The 12,242-nt window shown below is 38.3% G+C and overlaps 1 protein-coding gene across 5 annotated transcripts in view; it reads right to left on the reverse strand.

Moving 5' to 3' along the window:
• Positions 1-12,242, reverse strand: part of LOC131428380 (low-density lipoprotein receptor) — a 916,545-nt gene that overhangs the window by 15,466 nt on the left and 888,837 nt on the right. For all 5 annotated transcript variants that reach the window (XR_009229368.1, XM_058592297.1, XM_058592293.1 and 2 more), the window contains 2 exons: positions 8,369-8,490; positions 8,154-8,303 (listed from right to left, as the gene is read on the reverse strand). Coding sequence is in view for 4 of the 5 variants with exons in the window: in XM_058592297.1 (XP_058448280.1) it covers positions 8,154-8,303; positions 8,369-8,490 (272 nt within the window). In the remaining variant the exon portion in view is untranslated. The remainder of the gene's footprint in view (positions 1-8,153; positions 8,304-8,368; positions 8,491-12,242) is intronic.

Below are 12,242 nucleotides of genomic sequence, written 5' to 3' on the forward strand. Positions count from 1 at the left end.
GAACATTCGAACATTCGGGAGTCTACCCTAAATAAATTGATAGCCCCTTTTCAATGATGGAATTTTCCATAGCACTCATGTCTTGTAACAATAACGCTCCTGGGTTGGACAGAATTAAATTCAACTTGGTGAAAAATCTGCCCGACCCCGCAAAAAGACGTTTGTTGGAATTGTTCAACAAGTTTCTTGAGCAAAATATTGTCCCACCTGACTGGAGGCAAGTGAAAGTTATCGCCATTCAAAAGCCACGGAAACCAGCTCCCAATCACAGCTCATATAGATGTTGTCCTGAATCAGAAAATTGTTCGAAAAAACGAACGGTTTGTTGTCAGATACTCAGTTTGGCTTCCGAAGAAATGAAGGGACGAATGATTGCCTTGCATTACTTTGGTCTGACATCCAAATTGCCTTCGCTCAAAAACATCAAATGGCATCTGTATTTTTAGACATGAAGGGAGCATTTGATTCAGTTTTCATTTCCATCCAGCGGTTATAAATAATTATTTACACAACCTTTTGTCAGAGAAGTGCATGTATTTTTCACATGGCGATTTGGCAACATTCAGAATTACCTACATGGGTCTACCGCAAGGCTCATGCCTCAGTCCGCTCCTTTATAATTTTTACGTGAATGACATTGACAGCTGTCCAGTAACCTCATGTACACTAAGACAATTGGCAGATGATGGCGTGGATTCAGTTACTGGACCCAAAGCTGTTGAACTGCAAAAACCATTGCAAGATACCTTAGATAACTTGTCCGTTTGGGCTGTTCATCTGGGTATCGAATTCTCTACGGAGAAAACAGAGCTGGTCGTCTTTTCAGCTTCATATGATGGGAAGAATGATCCAACAGGTTTTGACTTTCAAATACCTCGGGGTGTGGTTTGATTCCAAATGCACGTGGGGAGGACACTTTAGGTATCTGATAACGAAATGCCAACAAAGAGTAAATTTTCTTCGAACAAAAACAGGATCTTGGTGGGGTGCTCATCCGGAAGATCTAATAAAATTGTATCAGACAACGATACTTTCAGTGATGGAATATGGATGCGTTTGTTTTCGTTCCGCTGCAAACTCTCATATTATCAAACTTGAATTCAGTATCGTTGTTTGCGAATTGCTTTAGGCTGCATGCGTTCGACACATACAATGAGTCTTGAAGTTCTGGCCATTGAAAGATCGTTTTTGGGAACTTTCATCACGTCTGCTAATAAGATGCGAGGTACTGAATCCCCTGATTATTCATAACTTCGAAAGGCTAGTTGAGCTTCAATCTCAAACAAGATTCATGACAGTATATTTTAACCATATGTCACAGGAAATCAACCCTTCAAGATATATTCCTATCCGTGACAACCTCCTAAATGCCCTAGACTCAACTCTATTGTTCGACACATCCATGCAGCGTGAAGTGCGTGGAATCCCGGAACACCTACGCTCAATGGAAATCCTAAAAATATTTACAAGTAAGTTCAGGCATATTGACTCAGAGAAAATGTTTTACACGGACGGATCACGAATTGAAATGGCTACTGGGTTTGGTATATGCAACAATAATGTTTCGGCTTCATTTAGGCTTCGAGAGCCTGGATAGCCTGAGTGCAATTGAAGGCATTCGCTCAAACGCTTCTGGCAAAAATGAACCGTTTTTCTTGGGCAAAATAAAACACTGCCTGAACGTCATATTGAATAATAATTATCAAATCAAAATAGTTTGGGTCTCGGCTCATTGCTCCATTCCAGACAATGAAAGAGCGGATATTTTAGCCAAACGTGGTGCTATTGAGGGTGAAATTTATGAGCGACCGATTGCTTTCAACGAATTCTATAGCGCGTCCCGCAAAAGAACACTTGCCAGCTGGCAAGCTTCTTGGGACAAAGATGATCTGGGTCGGTAGATGCACTCAATTATTCCGAAAATATCGACAAAGGCATGGTTCAGGGGACTGGATGTGAGTAGGGATTTCATTCGTGTGATGTCCAGACTCATGTCCAATCACTACACGTTAGGTGCACATCTCCTTCGAATTGGACTTTCCGAGACTAATCATTGTGCTTGTGGCCAAGGTTATCGGGATACTGATCATGTCGTTCGGACATGCTCAACTCTCTGCAATGTCCCAGTTCGCGACATTCTTGCTTGTCGTGACCTTTCTTACATGAAACTTCTTTATCATTTCATTAAGTCCATTGGAGTTCCAATTTAAATTTTATTTTATGTTAGACCCTTTTCTCTTCCATGAGTTCAACCAATAGACAAGTATATGATATTGAATAAAAGTGATGAACTGATACAAATAACACATGGATCAATGAGTCCCGAGACTAAAGCAGAGATGGCGCTCGTAGTAAACCAGGAACCACGTCTTTCTAGAGTACTGTGGGAGCCGAGGGCGAATTTCGAATAAATCGATTGCAAACGTTTACTGATAATCACGTGTAATTTATTTGTCTTTTCTTCTCTGCTGGTTCATACATACTGTCTTTTGGCAGGGGTGTATTTCGAGGTGCGCTGTAAACCAGTGTTGGCAGTAAGCACCACAGTACTAACCTTTGCTTGAAACGGGTCGAAATTTTAAGTCGATCCGACCAGAAACAGCTGAGTTATCGAGGTTGGAGTAAAGTCGTTTTGTAGTTTGTTTAAAAAATGGAAAAAACCGAGTTTCGTGTTTTGATAAAACATTGTTTTTTAATGGGTAAAAACACCGTGCAAGCAAAACAATGGATTGAAAAATGTTATCCGGACTCTTGTCCATCAAAAGCAACAATTTGTCGGTGGTTCGCCGAGTTTAAACGTGGTCGTACCTACACAAATGACGCGGAACGCTCGGGTAGACCTGTGGAAGCCGTTACACCGGAAAATGTGAGTGAAGTGACAAAAATTATAATGAAAGATCGTAAAGTGAAGCTCCGTGAGATTGCTGAGATGACACAGATATCATATGGAAGTGTATTTACTATCCTTCATGAAAAATTGAGCATGAAAAAGGTTTTTTCCAAGTGCGATTGCTTTCGATGGAACAAAAACAGCAACGAGTCGATGAATCAGAAAGCAGTTTATCGCTTTTTACTTGCAAACAAAAAAGATTTCTTGCGTCGTTACGTGACCATGGACGAAACATGGATACATCACTACACTCCAGAGTCGAAGCGGCAGTCATCTGAGTGGCGCACAGCTGGCGAAAGCCGTCCGAAGCGTCCGAAAACGCAGCAGTCAGCTGGCAAAGTCATGGCGTCAGTTTTTTGGGATACGCATGGCGTGATTTTCATTGACTACCTCGAAAAAGGTAAATCGATCAACAGTGATTATTATATTGACTTACTGGTGCGTTTGAAGAAGGAAATCGCAAAAAAACGACCGCACATGCAGAGAAAAAAATCCTTTTTCATCAAGACAATGCACCCTGCCACAAGTCGATGAAAACAATGGCGAAATTGAACGAATTGGTCTCTGATCTGCTTCCCCACCCCCCACACTCGCCAGATTTAGCCCCCAGTGACTACTGGCTCTTTGCTGATCTTAAAACAATGCTCCAGTGAAAAAGATATGGCTCAAATGAGGAGGTCATCGCTGAAACTGAAGCTTATTTTGAAGCGAAAGATAAATTTTTTTATAAACATGGTATTGAAAAATTGGAAAAACTTTGGAACCATTGTATCACCCTAAAAGATGATTATGTTGATGAATAAAAAAAATTTTGCAAAAAAAAATTTGTTTCCATTGTTAGTCTCGGGACTTATTGATCCATGTGTTAAACCAGAAATAGTTATGAGATCATGTACAAAATAAATGTATTCAATTTAATGTAATTTATACAATTCTTGATTAAAACAGTGTTTAGATTAGCTAATGAATACCAACATACTAATATGATATTCGAAATGTATTACGTTTAAAGTACTATTGTGGATGCCACGGCGAAGGAAAACTTATGTATATTGCCTATGGAATAAACGTATTAATGAAAAAAAAAGAACTTTATTTTTGATACTCCTTAGAGCTTTCAATAAATATAGCAAAAATAAGTGATTGAAGTTAACTTACATTCATTTGAATAAAATAGAGGTTAGAAAAATGACCTAAAGACTGTCCCAGAAAGTATGGACGCAACCAAAAACCGCTGCCATTTCGCAATGGTTCAGAATCTGTCAATTTTTATGGCTGCGTCCTGTTGTTTACACTCTTCTCTAACCACTTGTGCAGTTGTTTATTCGTTTTCATTAGTTTGTTTCGAAATGCGTGGACTTTCAACAGAACAACGTCGAAAAATTGTGTACAAATGGTGCACAGAACGCGGACTGTCACTGAGAAAGATAGCAAAAATGGAAGGAGTAAGTGAAAAAGCCGTGCGAAATGCAATCAGGAAGTTCGGTGAGGATAACACCTTTGAGGATAAACCGAAAACGAGTCGAAAAAAAGGTCCTGCAAACCCTCAGTTGGATAAACGTATACTGAAGGCGTTCGAGCAAAAGAAGGAGGTTTCAGTTCGAGATGTGGCCAAAAAAGTGGGCACTTCGAAGTCAAATGTTCTTCGTGCTAAAGAACGTTTGAATCTTCTAACCTATAAGAAGCAGAAACAACCAAAACATAGTCCGAAACAACAAGCATCGATCAGGCCGAGGGTTCGAAAGCTGTACAATACTGAAATTTGAACTGCATAATCATGGACGACGAAACCTACGTGAAACTCGATTACAAATCCTTGCCGGGACCATAATATTATACGGTGCGAGAAGGGCAAGCCGAAAAATGTGGTAATAAAGCTATGGTCTGGCAAGCAATTTGTAGCTGCGGTAAGATTCCGAAACCCTTCATCACCACTGCTTCAATGAACAGCGAAATATACATCAAGCAATGTTTACAAAAACGACTTCTACCAATGATTCGAAGCCATAAGGATCCTGTTGTCGTCTTGCAAGATCTTGTTTCTTGCCACTACTCGAAATCAACGGTAGAATGGTATACTACCAAAAATGTCACTTTCGTCCCAAAAGACATGAATCCACCAAATTGCCCACAACTTCGACCAATTGAGGAATTTTGGACATTAACGAAGGCACATCTTAGGAAACATGTCTCGGCAGCTGAAACCATTCAACAGTTCGAAAAAGATTGGAAAAAATTGTCAAAACTTGTCGCCAAGAAGTCTGTACGGAATTTAATGAGGAACGTTCGCAAGAAGGTGCGCCAGCTAGTCTACAATGGCTAAGTAGCCAATGTTGAGAATAATATTCTGTTGTTGTAGTCTAATATTATCAGTCTATCGAATAAAATTTGAATATCTAACACTTGTGAATTATTTACAGCGAAATCAAAGTGCGTCCATACTTTCTGGGACAGTCTTTATCAAATCAGTATATTAAAAAACCAAATATTTGCCAATCCATTAGTTCTGATTCATGTTTCCCTCACTGGACGTTCCTTATGAATTACAACCGTCGGTTGGATCACATGTTCATTATAAAGTAAACATAAATAAGTAAAGATTTTATTATATAGTGGAATTAAATGGGATTTTTTTCATTGCAAAGCGACGTTTGATTTGTTTAACCGGCACAAATCTACAAAAAAAAATCCTTCCATGTTTAAATATCTCCAGGACAGCTACTTTCAGGAGAAAGGTCGTTATGCGGAAAAATTTGTTTATTTTAATCTGTAGAATTATATTCTAGTGTTTGAATGACTATCTGTCATCCACAATTGTAACTTCTTCGTTTTTCAATTCACTCGAATGTGGACTTTAGGTTTAGGTTTAAACACACGGAACGACCGAAATTAGCTCTGCGCCTAATTCGTATTACTGTTTTTGAATTAGTTGATTCTAACAACAAAATTTCCAAAATAACTATAAAATTAGTTAAAATGTAGAATTTACTGTGCTGAAAAAAACTCTTATTTTTAGAGAATGTGTTTAGTTGGCGAATATTCTGGACACAAACCAGCAATATTTCAATCCAACACGAAATTCTCATTGACAACTAATTTCGTTATTAAAATCAGAAACTTTGATTCTATTTATCTATCACCGTCATTACTGAAGGACAGCAGTGTCAAAGCAAAACAATCCATTAAAAAGCTAAAAGGGACAGTCTTGTTGAAACTGCTCGCAAATTGTTTAGATGTTTTTCGCATGTGTTACGTAAACTGTTAGTGGAAAGTGTATTTATTCAGAATTTGTGCGCACTTGAAGCGATTGTGCGTAATAATGTTTTTACGCGGAACAGTGATGTGAATTTCGAATGTTGCACTCTAATTGTGATGAAGGTTTTTTGTATCTTCAAACCTTCCGAGCTGCGCCGTCCGGTGTACTATTTGTATTCGGTTTTTGTTTTCCGAGTGCTCAAAGTTTTCAGTGAGAATGAAGAAACAGTGATTTAGAAGAAAAAAAATTCAAAAAGATGTTTACGTTTCGTTTATGTCTTTTTCTCCAACACAACATCGTATTTATACCTGCCAATATAGAAAAGACAACCGCGTCTGAATTTTTTTCGGCAGTAGTGTGCCATCTAGTGGCTAGTAGTCATTAAGGTGTTACCGTTTCGGTGACAGGGCGCCATATAGCTGCAGATTGCAGAAGCCAATTCAACCATTCATATTGGTTGAAAACAACATTATATTTCTTTAATTCAACTAAAAAATTAGTTGACTGGATATGAAGTGTGCCTTAGCTAAGAAATGACAGTACGTTTAATTTGTGAATTCAACTAAAAAAAATTGTCATTTCAACAAATATTTTATTATTATTAAGGGAATGAGAATAAAAAATCTAAATCAGCAAAAGTAAGATTTTTTTAGTTGTCTCAAAAAATAACTAACTAAAATCAGCAAATCAACTAAATTTTTCGCGAAAATGCTGATTTCGGTCGTTCCGTGCATAAAATTATATTTAGAAATATTATGGAACCGTTTATTTTAAATTTTGGGTTTTGGTAAATTTAAAAATTATTCAACTTTTTTCTCAGTGTACAATTGTTTGGTGTCCAATCGATTTTCAACAATTTCTTTTTGGACACCAGTTTTGTACCATTTACAGATTCCACGATTTGAAGAAAGTACACGCAAAAAAGAAATCGTGTGCAAAGTTTCATTCTAATTGAAGTTATTTTCTGGAAAAGCTCATTGCATGTCAATCTAGGTGGCAACCCTATTCCCAACAGAAATTGAAATTACTGTTTTTTTTTCTATTTTCCGTTTCGATTTTATTTATAGTCCCTATAGAAAAGGAAGGAAAAGAAATCCCCTCTCGAAGCAACTGAAACGTCAGATCCCGAAGCCAAGGAAAATCAGCATTAATTGGCTCAACTCGGAAAAATCTCGACTCTATACGGATACTTTTGAGCGCGGTATGAATTGCAAGGATCATAATTATATACTACTCCGTCAGGTTTTGGTTTTCTTCCATTCAATTCGATGACGAGTTTTTTCTTTGATTATATTTACATTGCCATAAGTAGGTATGCTGTTTCTGTTCCGCAGGCAGAGCTTTCCTCGTTTCCTCGCCAAGTCGGTATACGCTTCATTTTTTTTTTGTTCTGCTTCATTTTGAACCAAAGCAAGCTATTATGAGTACCCTTTTGAATACTTTTCCGGCCTGCTTGGTTAAACCAACGGTTTCCAACTAGCCAACCAGAGGCAGAGCTGGCAGAAAGTTTCACAAAAATATGTTAGTTTTTAATTAGATTTCGTGTTTACACTGTCGGTACTTGGCTTTCGGGAGTGCAGTTCAACGAGCAGGACATAAGCTTGGTTGGTTGGTTGGTTTGTTTGAAAAAAAAGAAGATCAACTGAGCTGTTATCTTGCCGAGTTGGCTGGGACTTTGTTGCACTCGCCAGCCTGCCTGATTGTACCCGGACAAGTGTGGATAAAAATTGGAAGCGCCGACTGAGGAACGGACTTTTTTTTGTTTTATTCGAAGTAGCTCTTTGCACAGGAAGAAAAATACGTTTAAATCATGCTCACAGTGTAGCCTTAAGCCTAGTGGGTTGGTTACTGTCTTTGTTTGTGTTTCGTTTCGTTACATTATTTTTTTAGTGCCTGCTCTCGCTCTAGTTTTGTTTGCTGAACATCCTGTCTTCTGAGCTTTCCACGAGCCTAGCGAGTGCCTCCTTATCTTATGCTAACGGAGTAATCCCTAGCCAGGGCTCTTACCTCTTCACCCACCGTGCTGGGGTACATGCGGTTCGGCAGGTTCTTCTCCAGACTGAACTGGTCCTCCGTGGTCTTCCGATAGACCGGATTGTCAAAGTTCATCGAGGTCGAATTCCGGTGCACGTGGTGCCGGTAGACAATGTAGATAACCTGCAAAAAAAAACGTTAGACGGCCTGGCAACACTGACTGCTGCTACTGCTGCTCTGTGACTTACCCCGAAGCCGGCAATGACAATGATCGCGATGACGGCGATTGCAATTCCTGCCACCAGTCCGGAATCGTTCTCCACCACACCCGGCTGGATGATGGTTCCGTCGGTACCGTTTCGCATCGTAGCTGGTGGCGTGTTGTGAAGGTTCGAAAAAATAAAAGAAAGAAATAAAGTATGAGATAGATAAATAAACGATGTTTGAATGACGGTACTTTCTTTTATTCACTGTATGGTGATTGCGACAGAAGCCGCAACGGGGGAGGAGCGGTAAAGAGACGGCTATGAAGCATATCATATTTGATCATAAATCCTAATTAAATGTCGTAAACCTCAACCGAAGATACTTCGTATGCTCTTGTTAGTTCCAAACAACTCCCACACTCCTAAACTCCGCAACCAAAAAACCATTAGAAAAATTAAATGAAATCAACAGAAAAGTACACTTATTAAGTAAAATCACTAAACACAGAAAAAAATAAACATAAATGAAAAACGTTCTACTTTCAGACCGAGTTGGTACTCCACAGATTGGATTGGATTAGCTTTCGAGGAATCGAACAAATGACCAACTTTTTCCTCGAGTTTTATTTGATATGTCAATCAATAGAAGATAACATGTTCACGATGAAAAAAAAAACTCTCCCGACGGCCCTGTAGTTGCAGATTGACGGCGGACGGTTTGTTGGTCGGTCGAATCCTGGTCTGTTTGAGCTGCAAACTTAAACAAAAATCCTTTCAAACCATCTCCCCCCCATCCATAGTTTTAGTATTCCGACGACCGGTGTTACGGATGGGTAAATAATTGAACAACTGTGTGCTGCCATTCGACGACGACGATGACGACGACGACGCCGCCGCCACTACCGACAACGACACGGACGGACAGATGGTCGTCGGTTTGCGGTTGAGTCGATTGCAACGTACAATGTAGTACAGTCATGGTTTGCTTTGATGGAATTTATTGACAGAGGTAAGTAAAACAGACTGAACGTGAAAAAAAGTCGTATTAAATCCGACATTGTTGTCATATTGGTTAAAGCTTAAGGTTGGTTGTACTTTTTGAATTTTCCGAGCTGATGGATCGAATTACGAATGGGTTCTAGTTTTAATGGTAAGTGGTGGACACAGCGATGTCAGATTGTCACAATTACAATAACGTTAATTTTCACTAAGCGATTTTATGTTAGATAAGTTGAGGAAGATTTTTAAATATATTAAAATCGGTTGTGCAACTTATCACTGTTAAGTTTTACAATACTACCGAAAAAAATCACTACAGAACAATTCAAGCTGCATCCAAAACAATTGTGCAGCAAATAATTAACTTGCCCATGTTGCACTAGCAGTTATAGAAGCTCTGCAAAAATTTTCACATCGTCATGTAAAAACGAAGTAACTAAAACAATTGTTCAACTTATCAAACATTTTCCAAATGGCTGTCATAATTGGCATTGGACACAATATGTGCCGAAATGGCTCTATATCTCGAGTGAAGAAAAAATTAGTGGATATATGCTGTCCGCAAGGCAAAACATGATCAGCCGAATTGAAAACTTCACACTAAAAACTATTTTGCTGCCGAGTCCGCATAGTCTCGGCTGCCTCATGAAATTTTAGGTAAGTGTGTGCAGTTTTCTTCATTTTAAGAAAAACAATTCGAAACTTGCAAATAAGTTGTATCAGATTTATCAGCTTGAAATGAACGCAAAACTTGGCGACATGAGAATATTATCATAAAAGTTTCAGAAATACAGTATTACATACGCAATGAAAACAAAAATCAAATCAGATAATTTGTATTCGGTTTTCATCTCGCGAAAAAATGCACAGACCTGACATCACTTTCAAAGATATTGAACGAAATGTTAAGTTCATCATAGTTACTCTGATCTATATATATAAAAATGGATGTAAGTTTGTATGTTTGTAACGCGATAACTTCAGAACTACTGAACGAACTGCAACCAAACTTGGCACAAGTACTTCTTGTATTTCAGAGATGGTTTAGGGAGTATATTTATATGGAAGGGAGCGTAGCAAGTGTCAGAAACAAGGGGGGGTCATGAAAAAATTCATATAACTTGACAAGCATCGATACTTTTTGAAGACCGTAGAACCATTGTACATACCTTAGATATGACTAGATGGAGGGTGGATGTAGCAAGTGCCTTTAAATAGGGGGGTGTAATGTTTAAAACGGCATAATTCCGAAACTACTGAACGGATTGCCACCAAACTTGGCACAGATATTTCTTGCTCTTCTGAGATGGTCATAAGGATAGTTTAATGGGGGAGGGAGCGTAGTAAGTGTTCTTAACAGGGGAGGTCATTAAAAAATTTGTCTAATTTGACGAGAATCGATACTTTTTTAAGACCATAGAAACATTTTGCATATATTAGATATGATTATATGGGGGGTGGATGTAGCAAGTGCCTTTAAAAAGGGGGGTGTAATGTTTGTAATGGCATAACTCCGGAATCACTGAACGGATTGCTATCAAACTTGGCACATGTACTTCTTGCTCTTCAGAGATGGTCATAAGCGTATCTTTATGGGGGGAGAGAGTGTAGCAAGTGTCATAACCAAGGAGGGGTCATGAAAAAAATCATATAACTTGATGAAAACCGATATTTGTTTAAGATCTTAGAGATATTTTGCATACCGTAGATATAATTTAATGGGGGATGGATGCAGTAAATGCCTTTAAAAAGGGGTGTGTAATGTTTGTAATTGCATAACTTAAAAACTACTTAAAGGATTGCTATCAAACCTGGTACAAGTACTTCTTGCTCTTCAGAGATGGTTATAAGAATATTTCCATGGGGGGAGGAAGTGTGGGAAGTGTCATTAAAAATATTATCTAATTTGACGAGAATCGGTACTTCCTGAAGATACTTTTTGCACAACTTAGATAAGATTATAAGGATATTCTGAGGGGATAGGGTGTAGTAAGTGCCTCTAAAAAAAGAGTGTAATGTTTGTAACGGCATAACTCAGGAACTATTGCACGAATTGATATAAAATTTGCTACAGTTATTTCTTGCTCTTCAGAAATAGTCATAAAGGTATTTTTATTGGGAAGGAAGCGTAGCAAGTATCATAAACAGGAGGGGCCATGAAAACAATCATAAAATTTGACAAGAATCGATTATTTTTGAAGATCATGCAAACATTTTCCATACCTTAGATATGATAGATATAGGGAGTGGATGTAGCAAGTGCATTTAAAAAGGGGGATGTAAGGGCATAGCTCCGAAACTACTGAATGGATTGCTATTACACTTGGCATAGCTGCTTTTTGCTCTTCAGAGATAGTTGTAAGGATATTTTTATGGGGGAGAGAGCGTAGCAAGTATTCTTAATAGGGATCATGAAAAAATTTATTCAATTTCACGAGAATCGATACTTTTCGAAGACCATAGATACTTTTTGTGCAACTTAGAGTATTCGTGTGGGGTGGATGTAGTACGTCCCTCTAAAAAGGAGATGTAAAGTTTGTAACGGCGCAACTCCGGAACTACTGAACGGATTGCTATCAAATTTGGCACAAAAAAGCTCTTCAGAAATGATCACTAGGACATTTTCAGGGGGAAAGTGTGTAGGAAGTGTCCTTAACATGGGGGTAGAGGGTCAATAACGAGATTTGAAAAGAATCAACATTTAGACTAGAAGGAGGGGTTTTTGAAAATAAATTTTAATCTCCCATTTTTTATAAAACAGAAGAGTGGCAAGAATTTCAAGGTCGTATTTTTCTTTAAATATTTTTAAAAGATCTGGTTCCATTTTGCCGGGGAATTCAAAGTTCACTGACAAAAAGGAAGTTAAATCAAAATAGATTATAAGGTTATTTTGAGGGTGAGAGAGTGGAGTAAGTGC

Source organism: Malaya genurostris, chromosome 2, assembly GCF_030247185.1.
Source record: "Malaya genurostris strain Urasoe2022 chromosome 2, Malgen_1.1, whole genome shotgun sequence".
Lineage (NCBI taxonomy): Eukaryota > Metazoa > Arthropoda > Insecta > Diptera > Culicidae > Malaya > Malaya genurostris.